We start from the raw sequence: 27,781 nt of genomic DNA, 5'->3' as shown, positions 1-27,781 counted from the left end.
GACAGGGTATTGTTAATGATGGTAGCCTGGAGGTCTTTGGGATCTTTGAGGCCTAGGTTGAAATCTCCTAGAAGGAGACTCTGGGAGGTATTCTTTGGGTTGTTGGTGAGGATGGTGGTGATGGTGGTGAGGTCTTTCAGTCACCCTCACCCCTCTTGAGACTTAGGTACTCATTACACGGAATGCGGTAAACCATGGTGCTATTAGCACCATGGTTGCCGCCGGTACCATACCGGTACCACCATGGAGGAAAGGGGAATTACAACCCCATTCCAAGGTTGGTGGGGAGGTAATTCCCCCTTTCTCCATGGCCCTTCCCCATTCCCATTTTTGCCCCATAGGGCTCAATGGGAATGGGGAAGGAGCTAATTACGGTACCGCAAATTGCGGTACCGTAATTAGCACCAAGGTCCCTTTGCGGGTCCCAACTTTAACGGCTGGTCTACACCAGCCATTAAGGTCGGGTCCCGCAAAGGGACCTCGTAGTAAGGTGGTAAGGGTTTACCGGTACCGGTACCCTTACCGGTAAACCCTTACCACCTACCATGTAATGAGGACCTTAGTCTTGACCGCATGCCAAAGCTACCCTGATTAGTCTGGCTTGTCCAGAGGTTACCCTGTTAAAAGAAACTAGGCTGGCCTTCTGAACCTCTGCCCCTCCAGGTCAGAGTTCAGAAATCCTTCTTAACAAATTGGTGTACAGCGGTGGGATAGGACTGAAGGTATCCAGTGTTGCGTACTAGTGAAGGCATTTCAAGTTATTTCTAACAGAACACATAGTCAATTGTTGTATAACTTTTTAAAGGCCATAGTCCTATCTAACAGTATGGAAACAAGTACCTTGTTAACTTTAAATGCTTCTAAATTCGACACATTAAGAAAGATGTGTGCTGAGAGAGGTGTCTCCTCTCAAGGCACAAAAGTAGAAATGATCCAAAGAATCATGGACTGGCAAGAAGCTCAGCTTAGAGCTATAGCCTCTGAGGACAGTGCAAAAGGAGGTGGGGCTGCTCACACTGGTAGAACTGATGGTTCTGTCGCTGCACTGATCCACAGCAACCATGAGGACATGGAGGATGGAATGTCTAATGTTTCCTCTGCCAGTGCTGATGGGGAGGCCATACTTGAATTCAAGAAGCAAGAACTGCTGTTTAGGCAGAAGGAGCTTGAGTTCAGTATGGCCAAACTAAAGATAGAGCAGGCAGAAAAACAGAAAGACAGGGATCACCAGTTGGAACTGGCCAAGCTTCAGGTTGCCAATGGATCCAAGGGTCCTGGACATGGGTCTGGGGCCTCCTCTCATCCAAGGTTTCCAAAAGATCTGCTCAGTGTGTATGAGGAAAAGAATGACATTATGGACTGGCTGAATACTTTTGAGTATGCATGTGAAGTTCAACAAATTGACAATGCTGATAAAATTGCCTGGTTGCTTAGCAGACTGCCCCATTCTGGCTGCAGTGCCATTATGGAAATGTCAAAAGCCGAGAGAGCAGATTTTGCAAAATTGAAGCAAACTCTGATTCTAAAGTTTGGAAAGACTCCTGCCCAATACTTGAAAAGATTCAGAAGGTACAAGAAAAAAGAAGGTGGTACTTGGGTATCTTATGTAACCGAATCCTTAAAGAACTTGACTGGCTGGGTTGAAGGTTATAAGGTTTCTCCAGCATGGGGTCTGGCATGGATTCACATGCTCATGAATATTCCCCGTCGTCAGGCTGGGAATCCTCGGTAAAGAAAAAACCAGTATCAGTTTCGTTTCTGATCTGTCTTTCGTAGTAATAACCAATCACTGGTCTCTGCGTCATACTGACCACAGCCAATGACTGCCCTCTACCTAAGCACCGCCTCTGGCAGCCATCTTCAGATTTTTACCGCACGTTCATGTGTTGGGATCCTCGTGCTATTGCTCTCGAGCGTTAGTGCTATTTTTTCGCGCTTTTTCACAAAAACTTCGATTCTTTCGGTCAAAAGAGCCTCAAGCTCCACCGATCCTACATCCGATCAACGGGGACCCGTGTCGGATTCATCTGTGCCCCTCAAGGGTGAAGATTTCGTCGAGCTACACTTCGGAGGACTCCAGAAGCTTCTCAGGCCCGGTCTCGGAGATGGCCCAGGAGAAGGGAAGCTCGACGCCCGGAAAGCTGTTCAGGGCCTGCCCTGGATGCCAGCTGCAGAACGTCTTCAAGGAGGACGAACACTCTTTCTGCCTTTACTGCCTTCATGGGGACAAGACGCACGTGGAGAAGGACTGTGCGTTTTGCGGCAACATGTCGGAACGGACCATGAAGGACCGCCATCAACGTCTCGCCAGCTGGCTGGAGGGTAAGAGCCCGTCTGGCGAGAAGAAGAAGAAATCTGAGCGGTCTTCTAAGACCTTTGAGGGCGCCCCGGCGACGGGGGCCCAACATAAGGCCAAGCACCGCGAGTCCGCTGGCACCGGGAGCGCCGAACGGTCGGGCTCTACGGGCGCCAGGCAGGGCGCACCCTCCCCGGCACCATCAACCACGAGCCAACGCTCTGGGTCGGGTAAGAGGAAGGCCGAGCACCCGGCGAAACTCCTGGAGAGACCCCGGTCGAGCTCTAAGGCAGAGGAGGAGCGTGGCAGTGCCCCCTCCCTCAAGGATAAGGCGGTGAGCGCACCTAAGGTGGTGAAGGCCTTGATCCATTCGACCAAGCCCTCTATCGAAACGGTCGCGGCGGCCCTGGCCCAGCCTGTGGAGGCTGCACCAGTGGTGGCGGCCTCGGGGCCCAGAATCTCCCTGCCTCCTCGGAGGGAGTCTTCTTTCGTGCCCATCGATAGGACCCCCGTGAAACCCTCCGTGGGGAAGAAGGGGGGGCAGGGCGTCGTCGTAGATTCGGCCTCAACCTCAGAAGAGGAACTGATCGAGGTCTTAAGCCACGGCCTAGGCGTGGAACAAGACCAGCCCGTCGGAATGGGCCCCGACGCAGGTGACGACGACGACATCGTCGAGGATACCGACGGGGCCCCTGCTCGCCCGTCGGATTCCCCTCTGCCAGCGCCGCAAGACAACTCAGCGGCCATTTTGTTGGCTATACAGTCCTTATGCTCCGAGATAAGGACGAGACTACCGTTACCGACGGAGGAACCTCCCCCGTCGGGGGATCCAGAACCGGGACCTTCTGGTGTTCCCCCTACCAAGAAAAGAAGGATCCATCCACCGCCTCCTTTTCAACCGTCGCGCCCCGTCCAGCCCTCCTCCCCGTCCACCCGAGGGGATGATACGGGGACTGACACGGCAGCGACGGGTACGGACGACGAGGCATACGACGAGGATTTTCCGTCGTCGCCTCCCACCAGGGCTTCTCCGCCCGACGAGATTGGATCGTTCCACTCAATGATCGCCAGGGCATCCGAGCTTTTCCAACTCTGCCCTGAGGAGAAGAAAAAGGAAGGCTTCCTTTACCAACGGCGCGAGGCCAAGAGGAAGACGGTCCTCGCAGTGCCTCTGTTGGACGACATTTGGGATGAGGGCCTTTCCCTCCTCAAGAACCCTTCCACGACGCCAGCGAAAAGAGACCGGTACGAGAAAAAGTACCGGGTCCCGGACTCGGCCCCCCTATGCCTCCGGGCGCAGCCTACCCCGGACTCCGTCGTCTCCGCGGCAGCCAGGAAGAAAGCGGGGGGGGGTGCGGCCTCCACGTCGACTTCCCCGCCGGACGGCGAGGGAAAGAAATTGGATGCCATGGGACGCAGAGTCATCTCGTCGGCGGCGACGACGATTAAAGCGGCCAACGCCTTGGCTATCGTGGCCCGCTACGACAGGGAACTCTGGTACAAGATAGCTCCCCTGCTGGATTTTCTGCCGGACGACAAGAGGGCGGAGGCCCTTGAGATCCTGCAGGAAGGTGAGGTGGCCTCGGACCACGCCATCACCGTGGCGACGGACATCGCCGACACTGGGTTCCGCCAGATGGGCAACGGCGTTTGCCTTCGACGTCGCGGATGGCTCAAGGCTACGGACTTTCGGCAGGACGTCCAGACCAGGGTCCTGGACATGCCCTTCGACGGGAACAACCTGTTTGGGAAGACAGTGGACGATTCCCTTCAGGCCATCAAGGCGGATACTGAGACGGCCCGGGCCCTTGGAGTTCTGCAGCAACGGCGGACGCCCTTTCGGAGCGGTGGAGGCAAGGGCGCCTCCAAAGGTTCCGGCGGCGGTTTCGCTTCCTACCGTCAAGCGGCCCGCTCGTCGTCGCAAGAGGCCTACAGAGGACGAGGCAAGTCTGGCGGACCCCGCCGTCGTCGCCAAGGAGGCCAAGGCGGCAAGGCCGCGTCCAAGCAGGATTGAACCGGCCGTGGGGTCGGGCCCCCACCGAAGCACCCCGGTGGGAGGCCGGCTGGCGGGCTTCGTCAGCGTGTGGGAGTCCATCTCCACCGACCGTTGGGTGCTGGACGCCCTGGCCCGGGGCCACGCGCTCGAGTTTCAAAGAAGGTGCCCGCGCGTCCCCCCCGTGGCCAGGAAAGAACTTCACGTCCCTCAACTTCTCCTGGAGGTAAAGGCGATGCTCAGAAAGGGCGCCATCGAACTCGTCCCAAAGAGGCTTCGGGGCTCCGGAGTCTACTCGCGTTACTTCCTCGTGAAGAAGAAGACGGGAGGATGGCGCCCCATCCTGGACCTGCGACGCCTGAACAAGTTCATCAAGGCGCAGAAGTTCCGGATGGTCACCCTCCAGCACGTCCTGGGTCAGCTGGAGGAAGGAGACTTCCTATCGTCGTTGGATTTGGAGGATGCCTACTTCCACATTCCCATCCTAAAGGGGCACCGAAAATTCCTCAGATTCGTGGTCCAAGGGCGTCATTACCAGTTCAAAGCCCTTCCCTTCGGACTACGGTCGGCACCCAGGGTTTTCACCAAGTGCCTCGCACCGGTGGCGGCGCAGCTGCGCCGCGAGGGGATTCACGTCTACCCCTACCTGGACGACTGGCTCATCCGCGCCAAGACGAGGGAGCTCGCCGTGGTCCACACGGCAAGGACCGTCCAACTCCTCACGGACCTGGGATTCTCCGTGAACTACGCCAAATCCCACCTGGTGCCCGCGCAAGTCGCACTGTTTCTGGGAGCGAGGCTCGACACAGTGTTCCTTCTGGCCTCCCCGTCGGAGGAGAGGTCCAGGACCATCTTGGGCAAGGTGCAACGGATGTTGGTGGCCGACGCGGCCAAAGTGAGGTCCATCAAGTCCCTCCTCGGGATGATGTCTTCCTGCATCTACCTCATTCCCATGTGCAGGCTCCGGATGCGCCCGTTGCAAGAGTTCCTGGATGCGCGCTGGATCCAGACGACGGGCAGCTTCGAGGAAAGGATCAAGCTCGACGAGAGTTTCCGACGAGCGATACGGTGGTGGGGCACCCGCGCGCATCTGACGGCGGGCATGGGCTTCCAGACCCCAGCCCACCAGGTGACTGTGACCACGGATGCCTCCCTAGAAGGGTGGGGAGCGCACACCGAAAATCTGCACGCAAGGGGACTCTGGCTCCCGACGGAGAAGTCCCTGCATATCAACGTCCTGGAGCTCCGTGCAGTGTTTTGGGCCCTCAGGTCCTTCCTTCCGTCCCTCAAGGGCAAGGTGGTGAGGATCTTCACCGACAACACCACCACCATGTTTTACATCAGGAAACAGGGCGGAACCAGGTCCCCAGCGCTGTCCAAGGAGGCGCAGGACCTGTGGCATTGGGCCGTCGCCCAAGGGATTCTTCTGGTGCCGTTTCATCTGGCAGGGATAAAAAACACCATCGCCGACTCACTCAGCAGGGAGCTGCGCTCGTGCCACGAGTGGGAACTACGGCAGGATCTGGTGGATCGCCTCTTCCGACGGTGGGGCACACCCCAGATCGACCTGTTCGCGACGGCGACGAACACCAAGTGCCGGAGGTTCGCCAGCAGGTTTCCCCAGACGAGGAGCATGGGCGATGCTTTCTCGTTCCCCTGGGAGGGCCTGTTCCTCTACGCGTTCCCTCCCTTGCCTCTGCTAATCCGGCTCGTCAACCAGCTCAAGAGGTCACGGTGCAGGATGATCCTCGTCGCACCTGCGTGGCCGAGGCAGATATGGTTCCCGGACCTTCTGGACTTGTCGGCGTCCCCGCCAATCAAGCTGCCGGCGGACGCGGATCTACTCTCCAGGGAAGGAGGCGCCATCCTCCACCACGACCCGAAGTCGCTGAACTTGCAGGCCTGGCTCCTGCAGCGCTAGAGTTTGGAGGATACGACATACCGGCCGATTGCAGAGAGGTTCTTGCAAAGGCCAGGGCGTCCTCGACTCTTAAATGCTACGGACACAAATGGAAGAGGTTCTCTGTCTGGTGCCACGCACAGAAGATTAACCCTCTACGGATTACGGCTCCCCAAGTGCTGCCGTACCTGCTGACGCTGGCCAAAGCTGGTCTGGCACACGCGTCCATCAAGATTCATCTTGCTGCGATCTCCCGTTACACCAGAACCACGGGCCGGACGTCCTTGTGGTCTCATCGTCTGGTGAAAGAGTTCATGAAGGGACTGTTCAGATCGTTCCCGCCGGTGAAGGCTCCGGCCCCGGCGTGGGAGCTCAACGTGGTGCTGACCAAACTCATGGGACCTCCGTTCGAGCCTCTGCACTCGGCCCCGTTGAAGTTTCTATCGTGGAAAACAGCTTTTCTCGTGGCCATCACCTCCGCACGACGAGTGGGAGAGATCCAGGCCCTTTCCTGCAAGGCCCCGTACTTGACTTTCCACGACACGAGGGTAGTGCTCAGGACGCACCCCTCCTTCATGCCCAAGGTACCGTCGGACTTTCATCTCAACGAACCCTTGGTGTTACCTGTGTTCTTCCCGTCGCCTTCGTCGCCGGCTGAGAGGACTTTGCACTCGCTGGATGTAGCTAGAGCGCTGAAGTTCTACGTGGACCGCACGAAAGGTTTTCGGAAGACGTCACAACTCTTTGTGAACTTTGGACCTGTCAATCAGGGGAAGGCTCTCTCGAAGGCTTCCATCTCCAGATGGCTCTCCGGCTGTATCATGTACTGTCACCGGTTGGCAAACCGACCGCTGCCTGGCCGTCCGAGAGCCCATTCCACCAGAGCGATCGCAGCTACCACGGCGTTCCTATCTGGTGTGCCCCTGCTGGACATATGCAGGGCTGCTACGTGGAGGTCGACGCACACCTTCACGAAATTCTACTGCGTCGACCGGGATTCCAGGGAGGAGTCCAGGGTCGGCCAAGCAGTGCTGCGCAACCTGTTCGCCTGAGGTGAGCCTGGTGAGGAGGTAAGATGCTTAATGTTGAGTTGATGTGATGCTTAATGTTGAGCCTTTGCCACCTCCCGTGGTTGTGCATGTGTGTACTGCTATGTATTCTTTATTCATGAGCATGTGAATCCATGCCAGACCCCATGCTGGAGAAGGAACAAGTTACTTACCTGTAACTGTTGTTCTCCAGCATGGGTCTGGCATGGATTCACATGCGAACCCTCCCGCCTACCCCTCTGCGGCTCTTCACTTGGTCATACTGCCACTTCACGTGCTTCCAAATCTGAAGATGGCTGCCAGAGGCGGTGCTTAGGTAGAGGGCAGTCATTGGCTGTGGTCAGTATGACGCAGAGACCAGTGATTGGTTATTACTACGAAAGACAGATCAGAAACGAAACTGATACTGGTTTTTTCTTTACCGAGGATTCCCAGCCTGACGACGGGGAATATTCATGAGCATGTGAATCCATGCCAGACCCATGCTGGAGAACAACAGTTACAGGTAAGTAACTTGTTCCTTCTACCTTTAAAGGTATGATAAGTCTTGTCATGCTGGAACATATTTTTGCATCTTCTTCCCCTGAGCTTAAGCAGCACTTGACAGATTCAAAGGAGATAGATCCTAAGAAACTTGCCATTGCAGCAGATTTGTGGGTGTCACATCGAGTGTCCCATAAGGACAAGACTCATCCTGGTAAGCAGGAGGAAGGGAAAAAGTCCAATGATAAGGAGGGTGGGGAAACTGATAAATCTTCCTCCAATAAGGGCCACAAAAAGAAAAATAAGGGTAAGACACAAGATAACTCACAGGGTAGTGGAGGTCAGCCTCCAAAACTGAGCTCCGGTTATGGTAAGCCTCCCTATGTAAGCAGACCCAATGGATCTTGTTTTGCTTGTGGAGCAACTGACCACGTGAAGGGGGATCCCAGTTTAAGGTCAAAACCTTGGGGGTCCACTCTGCTAATCTGGCCTTCTTCTCCTCCTACGAGGAAGAAGAGATTACTGGAGCATCCTTCTCCTCAGACTCCGTCCCCAGTGGGATAGAAGCTGAGGTAGTTTTAGTTTCCCTGGGTTCCTGGGAGCCTAAGGTCTCAGAGGCTTATGCTAGGATTCCAGATAACACCAAGCACTACTTTAAAGACAGTGTGCTGATCAATGGAGTAGATACTCCAGCTCTTAGGGATAGTGGGTGCAGTCGAACTGTAGTGGATTCTACCTTGGTAGACCCAGAGGAAGTTGCCAGAGCTACTCTGATGCCCACTAAGTTGGCTGATGGCCCACCTCTCATGTTCCCAGTAATACCTGTAAATCTTACTATCAATGGTACAGCTGTCAGGATTCCAGTGAGCATACAGAGGAGTGTCCCAGGAAAGGTCTAGCTGGGAAATGATCTCAGAGCTTTAGGGCTTGTGGGAGATACAGCTGACAGACCCTGCACAAGGTCTCAAACAAGGGCAGCTCTGGCCAAGACCAATGCCCTGCCCCAGCCAAAGGGGAAACCCAAGGCTAAAGGAGTCAGAAAATCGAAAAGAGGGCAAGAAAATATTCCCCTAACTCACCTACCACTGAGGTGGAGGTAGTTGGTCAATCACCAGGACCTGACGAGGAGGTGGTGATGCCTGAAGTGTTTGACCCCAATGACCATCCTGAACTAAAAGACTTGTTAGTAGAAGGTGGTCCTGGCAGGGAAGAATTCAGTAAAGGCCAACGTGAGTGCCCATCTCTGGAAGGCCTAAGGAGACAGGCCTGCTCCCAGCTTGAGGGTGAACCTCCTGGGAAGCATCGGATTTATTGGGAAGGTGGACTCCATTATAGTGAGCCCACAGAGTCTACAGAAGGAGACCATAGGAGGTTGGTGGTTCCCCTTGCTGTAAGACCCTTCCTCCTGCAGTTGGCGTATGAAGTGCCCCTTGCTGGTCACCTTGGAATTAAGAGGACCAAGCAAAGGGTATCCATGCATTTCTACTGGCCCAAGATGGGTGTGCAAGTAGAAAGTCACTGCAGGAGTTGTGCCTCCTGCCAGTTATCTGGTAAGAGTGGCTCAACAATCCAAGCTCAATTGGTACCACTCCCAGTTGTGGAGGTACCATTTGAGAGGGTAGGGATCGACATTGTTGGTCCCCTTGGCCCCCAAACATCCTCAGGCAATAGGTTTATCCTGGTGCTGGTTGACCATTCCACCAGATATCCTGAGGCCATCTCATTGAAAAATGTGACTGCCAAGTCCGTTGCAAAAGCTTTACTTGGCATCTTTACTAGGGTTGGCTTCCCTAAAGAAGTTGTGTCTGACAGAGGCAGCAACTTTATGTCAAAGTATATGCAGGCTATGTGGAAGGAATGTGGGGTCACCTATAGGTTTTCTTCAGCAAACCACCCCCAGACCAATGGTCTGGTGGAAAGGTTTAACAGGACCTTGAAAAGTATGATTGGGGCTCTGGAAGAACCTCAAAGAAGAAAGTGGGATCTTCTTTTACCATGCTTACTGTTTGCCTACAGAGAGGTACCACAAGAGGGTGTTGGCTTCAGCCCCTTTGAACTTCTGTTTGGTCACCCTGTACGGGGACCCTTCGCCATAGTCAAGGAAGGATGGGAGATGCCCACTCCCCCCATTACTACCAATGTAGTAGACTATGTGCTAGGGCTCAGAAAAAGGATGATACTCCTGATGGGTCTGGCTAGTGACAAGTTGAAGGCAGGACAAGCTCTGGTGAAACATTGGTATGACCAGAAGGCTTCCCTCATCAACTTCACACCTGGTCAGAAAGTCCTGATCATGAATCCCATAAGGCCTAGGGCTTTACAGGACAAGTGGTCAGGCCCTTACACAGTGGTGGAGTCACTGGGTGAGGTCAACTATTTAGTGGACCTTGGAAGGCCTGGACAGGCTCCAAAAGTGTTCCATGTAAATAGGCTGAAGGCTTTCATCCCAAGAGTTGAAATCGCAGCACTGTTATTGGCTTCAGATGTTGAGGAAGAGGAATCTGAACCTCTTCCTGACCTATTACAAAGCAGTCCTTCAGATAGCTCCATTGAGGGTGTCCGATTGGCCCCTCACCTGACTTCTGATAAACAGGCTGAGGTGAAAAGTTTGCTTAGGCAATTTTCCCCCCTGTTTTCACAGTCCCCTGGTTTGACACCTTGGTGCAAACATAACATAGACACAGGAGACAGTGTACCTACCAAAAGTAGGGGATACAGAATGTCAGACAAAGTAAGGTCTTACATTAAGACAGAGATCAACAAAATGTTGGCTCTTGGGTTGATTGAACCCTCCAGTAGTCCTTGGTCCAGCCCTGTGGTTTTGGTTCCAAAAGCAGGTACTTCGGAATTGAGGTTCTGTGTGGATTACAGGGCTCTGAATGCTGTCACCAAGACAGATGCACTCCCCTTGCCTAGAACAGATGAGCTGGTGGATACCTTGGGTGCCTTCAAGTACCTCAGCACGTTTGACCTCACAGCAGGCTATTGGCACATAGCCCTAGCAGAACATGCCAAGGAGAAGACAGCTTTCTCAACTCCAGAGGGCCTTTACTAGTTCAGGGTAATGCCTTTTGGGTTGAAGAATGCACCTGCCATTTTTCAGAGGCTTGTGAATCATGTGTTGAATGGGTTGGACGAATTCTGTCTTGCTTATCTGGATGATATAGCAGTTTTCAGTGCCACCTGGGAAGACCATGTGAAACACCTTGGGATTGTGTTACAGGCCCTTCAGAAGGCCCACTTGACCATAAAGGCCAGTAAGTGCCAGATTGGACAAGGAGCAGTGGTCTACCTTGGACATGAAGTAGGTGGAGGGAGGATACAGCCTCTACCCAGTAAAGTACAAGCAGTACAAGACTGGCCTACCCCCACTACACAGACCCAAGTGAGAGCCTTCTTAGGACTCACTGGGTACTACAGAAATTTCATGGCAGACTATGGTACCATAGCCGCCCCTCTGACTGCTCTCACCACTCCCAAGAAACCCAAGAAGGTAACTTGGACTGAAGAGTGTGAGAAGGCCTTCAATGGCTTAAAAGATTCCTTGTGCCAGGCCCCTGTTCTCAGGGCCCCTGATTACCAAAGACCTTGTATTGTGCAGACAGATGCCTCTGACACTGGGACAGGATCTGTACTATCACAAGTAGATGAGAAGGGTAAGGAACACCCTATTGGATTCATTAGTCGCCAGTTTAAGGACAGAGAGCTCAGATGGTCCACAGTAGAGAAAGAATGTTTCTCTGTTGTGTGGGCCCTTAGGAAGTTGAGGCCCTACCTCTATGGGACCCACTTCACTGTGCAAACTGACCATAAGCCCTTAAAGTGGCTAATGAACATGAAGGGAGAGAATCCAAAGTTGCTTAGGTGGTCCATAAGTCTGCAAGGCTTTGAATTCACTATTGAGCATAGGCCAGGTGTCCAACATAGCAATGCTGATGGGTTGTACAGAATGTTTAACCGATCTGAACAAGAAACTCATCCAGGGGTGGATTAGTTCCCCCTGTCCTTAGTCTGGGGAGGGCGAGTGTTAGGAAAGATTTCATATTTGAATGTAATTTTCCCTCCATGTGTCAACCCGCAAACTTTTTGCTGCTGTTTAAACACCTGTAACTAAACTTTGCCAGAGAAGCACAGCCCTCAGCTCCACTCCTCTGGGCTTTCGCTCACTTTTTATGGGGAAACTGACATGCCCTTAAGACAGTCAGTACTGGGAGACTTTGTTTCCCTTAGTCCTTTTCTCATGTTGCAACTTTTGTGCAACATGTAACAAGTGTACAATGTAACATACCTTACAGTACACTTGGGTCTCTAGTCTTTCCAAAGACCCTAGAAACTCTCGCTGGGCTTTTTATGAACTGTGCAGATGTGTCACGGACAGGACAGGACAGGTGGCAGCTTTCGTTTACATATATTTTTAACCCTTTCTTGCCATGTTAAATGCGTTAATTGCGCTTGGCACGAATAGGTGGCCTGGCTCCAAAATGAACCACGAGGTTCTTTGTCCTGTCCTTTGGCCATCTTGCCCCTTCACCTTCCCCAGGTCGAGTCGACCCGGGTCAGTCCTTATTTGGACATGCACTTTCCTGTGAAACCCAATGCTTTTGTGGGCTTCTGCATGCCTTGTGTGTGTGCCTCCAGGATGTCGTCTGGGATGTCTGTTCCCAATACACACCCTGGGTGCTAGAGAGTCTAGAGTGTCCTGAATGCCTGGGACCACCGTGGCCCATGATTGGTCCACGTATGGAGTGAGTGTTTGTGAGCAGATCTCTCTTTGGGTCCTCTCCGTTTTGGCGCGAAGGGAACTTTGGATAAGAGGAGGCTGAAAACACCACTACATGTCGATCTCCAGAGTTCACACCGAACAAGGGATAAGGAGCCAAGTATCCTGCAACAGAAGCCAAGTCAAGGAATCGCTGGGGACCCGCTGGAAGGTTTGGCACCCTGAGCCCGCTGTCGTCCCGTGAGACCCCTCTGCATCTGGTCGTCCTAGAAGTTCTGTGAAGGCGCTTCGACCCATTGGAATAGTGGGATCAACTTTTCTCGGCACCTTCACCAAACCCTGCAAGTAAGCCTCTTCGGAAGTGTCCCTGGGCCAACCAGTGGGCTGACCAGCTTACGCGGGACATTTGCTCTGTCACCACCGCCGTTTCGAGGAGACTGCTAGCTCTGTGTCCACGGCACCCTCACACCGAATTCCGTACACTTGGTATTCCCAGGTCTGAAGTGAGACGAGTGTACCCGGACCGGAGTAAACGCGGTTGCCGTGTTGCCCAGCTGTGTCAACGACCTGTGCAAGTTCGCTGCATTTGTGACCCACTTGCCTCTGAAGCCTGCTGCAGTGGAACTGGGCCGATTCTTCCACCCTGAGCGGAGAAATCGCCACTGTCCCGTTAGGGAATCCTCGCTGCATCTCGGGAACTACACGGTGTCGAGACTTCCTGATTGTCGCATTCGAACCTGCCAGCGAAGTGGACTGTACTGGTGAAGTTTGGGTCTGCCTGCGTCGGGGACCGGTGAGTAATCCCTACCCCAACCTGTGGCCCCTAGCGCAGGAGCCCATTTTTACACACGAAGTGGCCCCCGAAGGCCCCTTTCCTTTCCACAGCTAACGTAAAATAGCGACTCCATCCCAAACTTTCCAACTGCCTCTGCCCTCAAGTGGATGTCCTGTTTGAATAGTGGGAACTTGTTCTTCATCGCCTTATCCACCTTCCTGAGCTGCTAGAGACCCTTGAAGAGACCCTATTTTGTCCATTGGCACAAGCGCGTGCATGTACTATTGAGCAGAAGGCTCCTCTCTTCGTAGGGCTTGGACTGCCTCTTAAGTTAGGTGTATCCTGGATGTGGAACTAGGTCTAAAGATTATTTGCACTGCCTGTTTTCCTCCCCATCTAGGTGGTCTACTTATTTCGTGCTTTTAACCCCTTAGGCCCTAATGGTCTTGTATATATATTGTGTTGATATTGATGTATTGATTTACTCTTGTGATACTGCTATGGTCTATTTTACAAAGGCCTTGTATTAAATTGTATATATTTTTAGTATAACACCTGTGTAGAGTAATTTGTAAGTGTCCTTGCTTTGTATGCTCATTGAGGTCGTTCAGTCACCCTCACCCCTCTTGAGACTTAGGACCTCATTACACGGACGGTGGTAAGGGTTTACTGGTACCGGTATTTTACCGGTACCGGTAAAACCTTACCGCCTTACTACGAGGTTCCTTTGCGGGTTGGGGAATTTAACGCCTGCTTTTTGCAGGCGTTAAAAACCAACCCGCAAAGGGACCAGGGAGCTAATTATGGTACCGTAATTTGCGGTGCCGTAATTAGTGCCTTTCCCATTCCCATTATGCCCTGTGGGGCAAAAATGGGAATGGGGAAGGGCAATGGGGGAAGGGGGAATTACCGCCCCACCAACCTTGGAATAGGCCGGTAATTCCCCTTTCCACCAAGGCGGTGCCAGTGTGAGATTCTCTGGATGATTTCTTTTTTGTATGAGGAGACTATTTTGTTGAGGATCAGCTTGTTAGTGTCTGTAGGAGATTTTCTCCAAGCTTGTTCCTTTATGCATTTCTCTAGTCTGAGAGCTTTTAGGTGGGTAGAGAACCAAGTGTTCAGGTGTTTTTTTGGCTTACGTTTTCTCAGTTTGAGGGGTGCATAGAGTCTAAGGCTGAGCGCATGCAGTTATTGTAACTTTCTACAAGGTGGTGGGGGTTGGAGGTAGCTGAGAGTTGGTTCAACGTCGGTAGAATGAGGGGGATGAGTTTTTCAACTGTGATTTTTTTCTTGCTTCTCGTAGGAATAGTAAGTTATTTGTGATGAGGCTTGAGGCTTCAAGGTTGAAAGTGAGAAGGTGGTGGTCAGACCATGGTTGAGGGGCATTAGCGGTGATGGAGGCTGCACAGTTGTAGTCTGCTACCCAGTCAAGGGTTCTCCGTTTGTTGTGGGTAGGGGTGGATACTCTTTGGGTAAAGCCTAATTCTGACAGGGTATTGTTAATGATGGTAGCCTGGAGGTCTTTGGGATCTTTGAGGCCTAGGTTGAAATCTCCTAGAAGGAGACTCTGGGAGGTATTTTTTAGGTTGCTGGTGAGGATGGTGGTGAGGTCTTCCTCGGAGGAACCTAAAGGGCCAGGAGGTCTGTAGAATAAGTGGATGTTGATGGTTTAGGAGTTGGGAGTTGGCAGTTGGAAACTGAGAGATTCACACGAAGGGAGGAGGTTTGTGGTGTCAAGTCTAATGTTTAGGTGCGTTTTGGCAATTATGGCGAGGCCTCCGCCTCTGGATTCTGCTCTGTCCGCTCGGAGGATAGTGTAGTCATCAGGGATGGCTTGTGAGAGAGCTGGGCCAGCGGCTGCATGGAGCCAGGACGCAGTGATGGCTAGGAAATCTAGTTCATCTGCAAGAATAAGGTCTGCTATATATGTGGCATGGGCTACTACAGATTGCGCATTAAGGCGCCTCTTATGGGCGTAGAGATAGTTTTGGTGCAGGTGGTTAAGTTGTGAGCCTTATGCTTGGTCATAGTATTAGTTAGGCTATGCTTGGGTGTGTCCATGGGGCGGTTGGTAGGAGTGACTGTGTACATAGGAGGGGTCCGGTTAGTCAATTTAGACTGGATGGAATCCCTGGCTCGAGATTCATATAGTTTGGGTAATCTGGCCCGTAGTTTGGCATTTCTAGCAGTGAGGCTGCATGGTGTAGTGGGATACATAATGAGTGGGGGAATGTTGCCTATGGAGGCAGAGCTAAAGGTAGGGCTAGGCTGGCCGGATAAATGGATGAGGTGGAGAATTACTTTCAGCAATGCTGAGTAGATGCCTGGGAGGTACATTCTGTTGGGTGTAGGTAGGGTGTGGCGGTCAGATGGCAGGGCAGGTAGCTACTAGGTGCATCTTAGATGCCCGGGCGGTATTCAAAGACGGGGCAGCTAGGTACCAGAATGCAATTATCCAATGCAGCAGTCAGATAGAGGGTCAGGTGACTACTAGGCTACTAGGCAGTGTTCTGTCAAGGTTGACAGTGGTGGTGTTCACAGGGCAGGACAGCAAGGTGCAGAATGCAGTAATCAATGCAGCCGTCGAATAGAGAGGCAGGTGGTTGCTAAGTGCATCATATAAATGACGGGCCCATTGTTAGCATGCTGGCCCCCTTGCGGGACCCGCAAGGGGACCTCGTAATAGGGCGGAATGGGTTTAACGATGCCGGCACCTTTACTGGTGCCGTTAAACCCATTCCGCCAGGGTCGTAATGAAGCTCTAAGGGTAGCTAGCATTTGGGCTGGTATCTTTTACCAGTAGTGCAGTACTGTGAGGTGCGCTCTGTGTGTTGATTTGTGGAGAGCCTGCAGTTCATCTGATAGTTCTTGTAATGCTTCATTTTGGGCTCCGTAGGATTAGTTGCACGTCAAAATCTGTAAAGCTGCCCACTCCCCTCTGTCCCCTTTGTAATGAAGGCATGGTATCAAAGCAAGACAGACACAAGTGACCCCAGTTCAAGGGTATTTATTATTCTGTACAATGGGTGAGATAAACACCTAAGCTAAACCTAACTCTAAGATGGGAGCAAGCTACGACCATCAAATAATAATACGGTCCTAGTGGAGTCTAATCAAATAAAGAGGGCATATACTAAAAATAAACTATTGCCAATCCTTACCGCTACGTTACAAAAGAGTGTGGGATAATGTTCACAAGAAAAGAAGGAAGTGTTGGCTGGGGTCTCCCTTCCCAGTGTTTTTAGCATGGGACAAGGTGGGATTCTCGAGCACGGCACACTCCTGGGCTTCTCCAGCACAAGGTTACAGTTCCTTTTCCAGTATCAGGGCCGTCTGTGGTTAAGTCTCCTCTCATGCAGAGTCTCTTGCTTCAGAGGGCCTGATATGCCAAAACAACTAAAATAAAAGTACCTTCTGGTAATCTTTACATGGGGTGAATACCTGTCACCTTTGGATCCCCCTCAGCCGGGCTCTGATCTTCTCTCAATCGTCAGCCTCCCTCAATCAGGTTCAGACCAACCACTCACTGTAGACATCCCTCAGTCGAGTTCACACTTGTCATCACAGTGTTCATAGGTGTCTTTACACTATGCAGGATTCACTTCCCCCAGTCAGGCTTTCTTTTAAGCCCCCAGTCAGACTTCACATAGTTCTATCATCGCTATGATTTAGCAGGCATCACTCGGTCGGGTTCACATTTGCCCCAGTATCACAGTTCCTTTGTTTTAGTTTTTCTTTTCCCCTACAATAATCGAAAGTCTTAATGTCTTTTTAAACAGTAGCACAATGTTCAGATTAGGTCTACCTCGTCCGCGCTCAGACCTTCCGAAGGGCGATCACGTCTCGCCGGGTCACTCTGTTAGCCTACAGCATGCACTGGCTTCCTATCCTCACAGTTTGTACGGCGTTCTCCACGATCGGGCGCCAACGCTAGTTCACAACAACAAAACCTCTTCTTTAGTGTGTCAAGGACTTCGATTGTACAAAGGATTTGACTTGGCCCTTGTATGACCACCTTAACACCTTATACCGGCCTTCCTTAAGGCCTCTTGGCACTTGTAGTTTCCTTTACTCGCAATGTTCAACAGTCTCTTTGTTCAGGAGAGGGGCCAAAGCTAGCGACCTTCGACTGAGCGCCCACGTCGCACTGGACCACTCTGACTCTGGTACCCAGTTTGTTCATCAACAACCTTTTGTTTAACTTATCTTCTTACTGTTGCTACTGCAACCTTAGAGCCTAACACAAGCCGGTCGACTATCAGTAGCCTCCGACTCACCGGCTATGTTGGACTTGCTTTGTCCCTTTTTGCCGCTGGAGTCAAGGATGGTACGTTGATGGCCACCCACCTACACTCCCTGGCAATCAGAGCGGGAGCGTGCCATGTACCACTGACATCCGTCGCACCACCTGCCAGCTGCGATTCCTGATCTTGCGTATCTTTGATCAGAGGCTTTGCGGGTCTGGGTTGAAAAGGACAACGGCAACTCACTCCTTGACGTCCTTTCTGGTCTCACCACCTTTCTCCTCTGTTTGAACTGCTGTCCTGGAATGGCTGCTTCGTCGTGCGTTCGGCCTTGCACAGAGTGTGCTTGTGTGCTCCGCCTTTTATCCCTATGGGTAAGGGAAAGGGTAGTCAGGTGTGTGTGTCGGTAATTGTCTGACCCTTCTGTTGGGTCATGTCGGGAAAACGGCTCGGGTAATAGTCTGTTGTCTTTCACATTGTAAGAAAGTGATTTTGTCGGAAAGGGGGCAGGGTAGAGTTTCTAAGTATCCTACTGGTCAGGATGGCGAAAAGGTGTCAAAAGGAAGGGGGTACCGCGTCTCACCCTTCGGTGGCCCACTTCCACTTCCCGAGGACCCCTCAGGTGATCCTCCCTCACTAGTCCAACACCAGGAACTGGATCCAATAGCGATGGCCGTGTCCTGGCCACCTGGATGACATCCCTGGGGACTAGTAAGTGATACACTGTCAGGTTTCTCACACCTTGTACCAGATTCATGGGTCTTCTGATGGTCCAGAGTAGTGTTCTAGGCCCAGAGTCTAGTCTGCTCTTGTGGAAGGACTGTGTGTGGGGGGATCCCTCTGTCCCTTCCACCCAGCACTGAATGACTCACTCCTGTTAGTTGGAAGATCCTTCTCCCAGTACCACAAAAGAAAGATCTCTTGCGTATTAGCATGATATTGGAACAGCGATAGACACTGATCAAGGGTAGCTAGGAAGAAGGGAGACAGAATTGAAGGACAGAGACTACCAGAAGATAGCATACAGATATTTGATCATTTGGCCCCCGGAGCCCGGCATTAGATTATTGCGGTGAGTTTGTTATTAGCATGCATATTAGTCTCGATAGCGACGGCATCGGTTAGGTGCGTCTGTCTACAGTGTTCACTGTGCCCACATAGTTCAATATCTGGTAACTTCAGCCTTGTTGACCGTCCTTTGCACCCCTCTGTAAGTCTGTGTATAGTTTTCATGACAGTGCATTTAGTGACGGCACTGTCTTGGTGCGTCCGTTTACTATGCATATACCTGAAAACAAAGGTATATATTAGTTTATCAATGTTTTTTCTTTTTCCTCTTGATTGTTAAATGTGTGTCCTTGTGTTTTTGTTTTGGTGCATTTTATATTGAAGCGGTCCTATTTTCTTTTTCTATGATGATTCTGATGTTCTACATGTATTTTTTTAATGTATCGCTTATGTTTAGAATAAGGAATATGCTCTGGGGATGTCCCTGATGAAAGACTAGTACAAATCTGAAATGCATTTGGCACAGAATTATTATCTGATCGCCTCCTTTTCATTGTACAAACAACTCGTTTGGAATTCGACCAATAGAGAACTTGACGGGGAAAGGTGTGCTGTGATATATATTTTCTGATCAGTAACTTGATTTTTCAGGTGAAAGTTAAAGTACCAGTTGCAGTGTTTGCAAGGGATAAGGTGGCACCATAGGGTTGTTTTTGCTGGTCTTGGTTTTAACATTATATAGGCCACCTGATTGCAAAGCTGGATAATGCTGCCTTGTCCTAACACCTATTTGTAATTGTTAGTAGTTCTTGAGTTTGAGTAAATCAAGGTTGTGCCCACCCCTCCTTGTGTTTTCACTACCAAAAACTAGTCCCAAGGAGGGAAATGGAAGATGGTGGAGGAATTATTAGGAAGAGAAGAAATCGGGTCGAGCAGAGGAAAGGAGGCCCCTGGGCAAAACTGGCACAAGGCAGCAGGAAGCTAATAAGACCAACCGTAAGTGTCACCTTGCAGACTGAAAGCAATGGTCACACAAAGGCCTGTGAAAGTCCTCTGGGTTTTATGGTGAATCACATGAGAGTAAGCCTCCCAGCCGGATTGACTCTTGCCCTGGGCAAAGCACGTGCATGGAACCGTGCTGCTGATTATACCCCCACGTCTGTGCAGTTGGAAACCATGGAGACTCCCAAGCTTAAGAATGCTGCGTATGTGGCAATAAGACTGAACCCACACCCAACCCCCCAGCACCAGTGGGGCGAATGCCTCAAGAGCGAGTTGGACCTCGGGTAAGGCAGCATTCTGACACCCAGTATTTCCTCCATCTACAGATTTCTCAGAATCATTTTATCATGTGTATCGGGTAACATACTGGCCTTAGTTACTGCACCACTAGAGGGGTGTCTAGAAACTTAAGAGGGAGGGGGCAGAGCTTGTGGACAAAAGTCACATGACCAGTGACCTAAAGCAGGGTTGCATCCTGGCCACTTGCATTACTTCCACCCAAAAACGGAGGCAAATAAAATATTTCGTGGTTGCAATGCACAAATGTTTATTTACACTACCAATAAGCTTGCAAAGAATGCTTATTTCTCATCAGAAATGTGTTCCCAATTAATGACCCAAGACCAACATCAATATAACCCTTTTATTATATTGAGTTTTACACATAAGTACAATAGACTGTGCAATTGGTATTTGAACGATGAAAAAGTAGTAATAACCAAGCTCTGGAATAATGTGGGTAAATCATGAGTTTGAAACAATAAACACCTCCCTGATTATGAATGGTCTGTGGACGTTTGATAAAATGTACTGCAGCCACTTGACTGAAATGCATAGAGGACGCACTTTAGAGAAGATCCCTTGGCTTGGGAACGTCTCCTGCATGGAATATCTTTATTCAGAGTTTGGTATTAATACATGGGTTGCCAGGTAGAACAAGAGCACTCTTATTTGGATATAAGACGTTGGGAAAACCTCATTATATTTCTGAAATGGCTGAAAGACGAGCTCTGGAGATCGCCTTAAAATTCCAAACATTGAAAGTATTTCTAGAGTATGTAATGAAAAGGGAAGGGTGGGGTCACTAGGGCATCTGCACCCATTTAGGGCTCTGCACAAAGACTGAATAAAATGCAGAGGAGATTTGTAGAGAAATATGATTGGAAAAATGCAATATTCTGGCTTGGAGCTTTAAGGGAAAAGGAGGTTGCCTTAATTTTGGCTATGTTACGACTTTGGTTTAGAATTTGTAGCCTTAAAGACATGTGAAATATTTCTAAACCAATGAAACACTATTTCAAAAATAAATAAACTGTGCATGTGTAATATTTCTTTTTTCTTTGTTTAGAAAGATAATGTGTCAATTTTCTTTTACAGTTTTCTAAAGCCTGCACAGAAAACGCAAAGGGGAGAGATGTAAAATGCCCGAAGAATGGGTTTACCTGTAACAAAAGGGAGAATGTTGGATATTTCATGGAATGGACGTTTCTAGAAGGCCAGTCTGGTCAAGAACTGGGAGTGGAGGAAGCTACGCATTATTAAAAGGATTTCTATTAACACGCGCATTGCATATTCAGAGTGTCAAGGTAACCAGGAGAAGGAAATGCTTCTGAAAAGTAAAAGAAAATGCATGGATGAGCAGGAGACCCGAAAGCAAGTCTGAATTGGAATTACTATTTAATTCTAAATTCATAGCATGTTTATTTACAAAAGAATGCAAATAGTAGAAAACAATATCAGTGCATTGAATTCGAAAACACTACATACCAAGGTTGGATCCACTAACCCTAACAAACATGTTCTTTTCACAATCAGCATACTAACAACATAAGACATTAAATCATTAAGATTCTCTCAGAACACCCAAATGGGGAGAAGTTGTTAAAAATTCAAATTGCATGGACACACAGAGGTGAAGAATCGAAGCTCCTAAAAAGAGCTTTCCTTTGTACAATGCAATTATAACCAGGAGCACAGCACTGAGAGATGAATATAGAGCATTCTATACAAATGGCTGACCCTGTAAAGTGGTTAACTTTGCTTTGGCATTCTTGCTAAACACAATCCAAGCTGGAGAAATGAAACCCCCAGAGAAACCTTGCCAGGACAATGAATGCCAAAAAAGTTTCAGTCTGAAAACCCATCCTGCTCAAAATGAGAAAACCCACGCAGGAGAATATCCTCATCAGTGCACAGAATGTCATAACCGTTTCAGCCAACAAACATATCCAACTCTACATGAGAAGACGCGTACAGGAGTAAATCCTTATCAGTGCCTTCATTGTCAGAAAAGCTTCAGTTGGAAAAGCCACCTAACTATCCATGAGAGAAGCCACACAGGAGCCAAACCTTATCAGTGCTCTGAATGTCAGAAATGCTTCAGTATGAAAAGCAGCCTAACTACCCATGAGAGAAGCTACACAGGAGCCAAACCTTATCAGTGCTCTGAATGTCAGAAATGCCTTAGTGTGAAAAGCAGCCGAACTATCCATGAGAGAAGCCACACAGGAGCCAAACCTTATCAGTGCTCTGAATGTCAGAAATGCCTTAGTGTGAAAAGCAGCCGAACTATCCATGAGAGAAGCCACACAGGAGCCAAACCTTATCAATGCTCTGAATGTCAGAAATGCTTCAGTCAGAAAAGCAGCCTAAATAAACATGAGAGAAGCCACACAGGAGCCAAACCTTATCAGTGCTCTGAATGTCAGAAATGTTTCAGTGATAAAAGCAACCTAACTACCCATGAGAGAAGCCACACAGGAGCCAAACCTTATCAATGCTCTGAATGTCGGAAATGTTTCAGTCAGAAAAGCAGCCTAACTATCCATGAGAGAAGGCACACAGGAGCCAAACTTTATCAGTGCTCTGAATGTCAAAAATGTTTCAGTCAGAAAAGCAGCCTAACTACCCATGAGAGAAGCCACACAGGAGCCAAACCGTATCAGTGCTCTGAATGTCAGAAATGCTTCAGTGAGAAAATCAGCCTAAATACCCATGAGAGAAGCCACACAGCAGCCAAACCTTATCAGTGCTCTGAATGTCAAAAATGTTTCAGTCAGAAAAGCAGCCACACTACCCATGAGAGAAGCCACACAGGAGCCAAACCGTATCGGTGCACTGAATGTCAGAAATGCTTCAATGAGAAAAGCAGCCTAAATACCCATGAGAGAAGCCACACAGGAGCCAAACCTTATCAGTGCTCTGAATGTCAAAAATGTTTCAGTCAGAAAAGCACCCTAAATACCCATGAGAGAAGCCACACAGGAGTCAAACCGTATAGGTGCTCTGAATGTCAGAAATGCTTCAGTGTGAAAAGCATCCTAAATAAACATGAGAGAAGCCACACATGTGCCAAACCTTATCAGTGCTCTGAATGTCAGAAATGCTTCAGTGAGAAAAGCAGCCTAACTAAACATGAGAGAAACCACACAGGAGACAAACCTTATCGGTGCTCTGAATGTCAGAAATGCTTCAGTCACAAATGCAACCTAACCATCCATGAGAGAAGCCACACAGGAGCCAAACCTTATCAGTGCTCTGAATGTCAGAAATGTTTCAGTAATAAAAGCAACCTAACTACCCATGAGCGAATCCACACAGGAGTAAAACCTTATCAGTGCTCTGAATGTCAGAAATGCTTCAGTGAGAAAAGCAGCCTAACTATACATGAGAGAAGCCACACAGGAGCCAAACCATATCGGTGCTCTGAATGTCAGAAATGCTTCAGTCAGAAAAGCAAGCTAACTATACATGAGAGAAGCCACACAGGAGCCAAACCTTATCAGTGCTCTGAATGTCAGAAATGCTTCAGTGTGAAAAGCAGCCTAACTTCCCATGAGAGAAGCCACACAGCAGTAAAACCTTATCAATGCTCTGAATGTCAGAAATGCTTCAGTGAGAAAAGCAGCCTAACTAGACATGAGAGAAGCCACACAGGAGCCAAACCATATCGGTGCTCTGAATGTCAGAAATGCTTCAGTCAGAAAAGCACCCTAACTAGACATGAGAGAAGCCACACAGGAGCCAAACCTTATCAGTGCTCTGAATGTCAGAAATGCTTCAGTGTGAAAAGCAGCCTAACTAAACATGAGAGAAGCCACACAGGAGCCAGACCTTATTGGTGCACTGAATGTCAGAGATGCTTCAGTGTGAAAAGCAGCCTAACTATCCATGAGAGAAGCCACACAGGAGCCAAACCTTATCGGTGCTCTGAATGTCAGAAATGCTTCAGTCAGAAAAGCTGCCTAACTAAACATGAGAGAAGCCACACAGGAGAAACCTCCCCTGCAGTGAATGACAGAAAAGCTTCAGCCAAGAAATCTATACTAACTTAATACAAAAAACCCATGCATCAAAAGAACCATACTACAGCGCTGAATGTCAGAAAAAAATCGGCCCTTAATAATCTTTAATTCTCTGTGACAAACTACAGAGGACAATACCCTGCAGAGAAGCCCCCTACATGTCTGAGAAGCCCCCTGCATGTCTGGGAAGCCCCCTGCATGTCTGAGAAGCCCCTGCATGTCTGGGAAGCCCGCTGCATGGCTGGGAAGCCCCCTGCATGTCTGGGAAGCCCCCTGCATGTCTGGGAAGCCCCCTGCGTTTCTGAGAAGTATCTTCCGGAAATGAAGCAGCTAATCATGTGCATCCAAACAGGAGTAAAACCTTCAGTGCTTTGAATATCAGGAAAGCCTGAGTCAAAAAGGCAACCAAAATCGAGATGTGAGAAAACACACAAAGGACACAAAGCTGGTCAGTTCACTGCATGTCTGAAATGCTTTAGTTACAAAATCAGTTTAAGGCCACATGAGAAATCCCTTTCTGTGTAAATGACGTCAGAAAATATGATACAAGTCTAATTCAGAGGCCTGCAACCTTTGGATTTTATTTATTATGCACCAAAAACCATACAGGTAATAGGGGGTGCTAAAAAGTTCAAGACCGCACATAACACACAAGACAACCTATGATAACAGACCAGCAATTTAGTTAATTCAAACACGTGTTTTGGATCTTCAGATGTTTTGGAGTACAACATCCATCAGCTCTATTGAGCATAGTCGGTGGTAAGAGTTTATGGGAGTTGCTGTTCAAAACACCTAGAACGCTGCAGGTTGCAGGTCGCTGGTCTAATTCAACATGAAAGAGCCCACATGGGAGAAAACGGTTTGACTTCCAGGCCAGACAAGTGCCTGTCATGAATTCACTTTTACACAACATCATAGAAAACTCACAGAAACACTCCTGAATTTCAGAAATGCTATATTGAGAAAAGTTTATTCGCTTTGCATGAGAGACTACATGTGATATTCAAGACAGAAGAGTGCACGAGGAGATGATGAAATGTCAGGAAAGGCTCATAAACTGCAATCAGAATGCAGACGTTGGTTTAGGACAGAAAGAAGATGGACATCCAGTTCCTCCCTGATAGCGCAGCAGTTGAATGGTAATTAATCATTAACATCAAAATGATGATCCTGCTCTTCCCTAAGTAAGCAGACTACGAAGCAACTCCCCCCATGCAGTCCATCCTGCGGAACCTTCAAACACTGATGCCTTTGAGCAGTAACCAGGACTACGAAGCAGACCCCCCCCCATGCCGTCCATCCTGCAGAACCTTCAAACACGGATGCTTTTGAGCAGTAACCATGACTACGAAGCGAACCCCACATGCAGTCCATCCTGCAGAACCTTCAGACGCTGATGCCTTTGAGCAGTAAGCATGACTATGAAGCAGACCCCCCCCATGCAGTCCATCCTGTGGAACCTTCAAACACTGATGCTTTTGAGCAGTAATGGTGACTATGAAGCAGACCCCACATGCGGTCCACCCTGCGGAACCTTCAAACACTGATGCCTTTGAGCAGTAATCGTGTATCTTCGATGCTATCTAAGATTAAAGTGCCTCAAGGAAAGCTTATGAATAAAGGGTACATATAATTAAATCAAACTTAGTGTAGAGCAGCACTGTGCAACCCAAGGCTCTCCCGATTTTGGCCTCATGATCACAGCCATTGATTAGGCTAGCTAGGGCTGATGGAGTTTTAGTCCAAAATATCTGTACTGCAAAAGGTTCCAGAACCCATGGTCTAGAGTTCAAAACCAGCAGCTGTGAAAATGTTGTAAATGAAATCTATGAAGTGGTTTTATGAAGTGAATGTGGCCACATCAAAGCTCTAGGAAGAAACTTGCAGCTGGAGTGTAAAAATAGAGGACGCATCCTCGCGCTCAGACCAATGCTGGAAAAAGAGTCATTTCAGCGATAACACTCTTAAAATGACCTCCCAGGTGTTGATTGATTTATTGACATTTGCTCCAAAAGTGGGTGAGTTACATGACTTTTTCAGTGAGCAATCAAAAAACAAACTAATCACAATTTTAAGTGAACTGCTTGAGATGAACAGTGAATGATATCATATTTGAATCTATAAGGTGTAAGTTTTTCAGATGGCCTAACTCTCAAGTTACTGTTTCTTAGGATTTTCCATCTGAGGTGATATCTATGAGAAACACTTTGTGACACAAGAAAACTTTCAAAGTACATGCAACTAAATGTTACTTCTGTAAGGAGGGCATGGTATCAAACAGACACAAGTGATCACAGTTCAAGGGTGTTTATTGGACTTCAATGGATTGATTAAACTGCTATCCAATCCTAAGTCTAAGATGGAAGCAATCTACGACCATCAAATAACGCAGTCCTAGTAGAGTCTTGTCAAAATAAAAGGGCCTATACTAATAAACATATTGCCAATCCTTACTTCTAAATACAAATGATATGGGAAATGATGTTATGCAAAAGAAAAGTGTTCAAGAAAGTATGTGTCAGGATATTTGAGCCGTTGGCTTCACCTTCCCACGTTTTCAGCACGGGAAAGGCGGCACACTTGAGCTTAGCACATTCTCTGGCTTCTTCAACACAAGGATGCATTTCAAAACCTCAATATCAGGGCCTTCTGTGCCAAAGTCTCTTTGCCATTCCAAATCTCTTATTACAGAGGGCCTGATGCGACAAGCAAATATTCAAAGTTCCTTTCTTCTCAGGATTTCCTTATGCCCAATTTCTCTAGTGATTCTTTGTTCAACCAGGTTCTCCCTCCGCCGGTCTCAGACCCACCTTAATACAGTGTTCTCAATTGGTCTCCCTCTATCGGGCTTGAACAATTTTATCTAATTTCCAAAACTTACTTTCTGTATCAAAAAACGAAGACCTTCGACTGTGCGTAGGATTTTGCTCGACCTTTCGCAGGACCACTTTGATTCACAATTCTTTTCTCATTACAACACTTTAACTTTCACTTCTGTCACTCCTCAGCTGGGTACCGTACAGAGACCTTCGATTGAGCACCCATGTAGTGCTGGACCACTATGCCAATGATTCTGTATCTTTCCTTTCAAAGTTCAAGCATTCATCAGCAGTTTAACTGCACTCGCGTTTTTCATCATACACGTTTTAACAATGTTTGTTTCAGCACTCGTTGTACCATGTTGCTGCTTGCAACCTTGGCTTCAACACAGACCGGTCTTGTTTCAGTCTCCCCAACTCACCGGCTGTGTTGATCTTTGGCGCTTCTTTGATTGTGGAGCCAAGGACGATACCACAGTGGCTGCAGATTCTCCCCAAATCGATTAGTCATGCGGGAGTGCCCCGGATATCTCTGACACACAATGCAGGGTTCTTCAGTCTAGTTTCCTGGCCTTCTGCTTTTTAATCTCACGATTTCTTGAAAGCAATGTTTTTTTGCCAAAAAGGTCAAGGGTATCTCCCTCCTCGCGAACCCTTCTCGATCTGACGTCTTTCTCCCCTTTTTCAGCTGCCATCTGGGAACTGCTGTCCCTTCGTGTGTGTTGCCTCGCTCTGAGTGTGCTTTCATGCTCCGCCTTTTATCCATGTGGGAAAGTTCAGTGGAAGTCGGGTGTGAGTAATGGTCAGTAATTGCCTGACCACACCTGACCATTACATTGGGACATGTCAGGTATACTGCTAGGGTGTTAGTCTGTTTTCTCTCAGAGCGGGCTGTCCGTGTGAGTGTTCTTGTAGGAAAGGGGGGGCAGAGTTCCTACGTATCCTACCTGGTAGGATGAGGTAAAGGTATTACAGGGAAGGGGACACCGCATCTCGCCATCCAGTGTCCCACTCCCCTCACCCAGGTGATCCTCCTGCAAAGGTCCACCCCCAGGAACTGGATCCAAAAGCAGTGGCCGTGTCCTGGCCAGCTAGATGACAGATCCCCAGGGAGTAGCAGGTGGAACACCTTCTGTTTTCTCACACTTCCCAGCTGTTTTAACACTGCATCTCCAGATGGGCATA

General features: G+C 49.1%; 1 protein-coding gene across 5 annotated transcripts in view; it reads left to right on the top strand.

Moving 5' to 3' along the window:
* The window catches only part of LOC138452942 (zinc finger protein 268-like), a 249,740-nt gene extending 223,527 nt beyond the window's left edge, over window positions 1-26,213 (top strand). For all 5 annotated transcript variants that reach the window (XM_069605308.1, XM_069605311.1, XM_069605310.1 and 2 more), the window contains one exon: window positions 20,848-26,213. In XM_069605308.1, the coding sequence (XP_069461409.1) occupies window positions 21,549-23,804 (2,256 nt within the window). In that variant the 5' untranslated portion in view covers window positions 20,848-21,548 and the 3' untranslated portion in view covers window positions 23,805-26,213. The remainder of the gene's footprint in view (window positions 1-20,847) is intronic.
* The last annotated feature ends 1,568 nt before the right edge of the window (window positions 26,214-27,781 follow it).

The sequence above is a fragment of the Ambystoma mexicanum genome, chromosome 4p (genome assembly GCF_040938575.1).
Source record: "Ambystoma mexicanum isolate Mex_15411 chromosome 4p, UKY_AmexF1_1, whole genome shotgun sequence".
Lineage (NCBI taxonomy): Eukaryota > Metazoa > Chordata > Amphibia > Caudata > Ambystomatidae > Ambystoma > Ambystoma mexicanum.
Note: the sequence above shows the minus strand (reverse complement) of the source record. Positions and strands in the feature narration are given on the sequence as shown.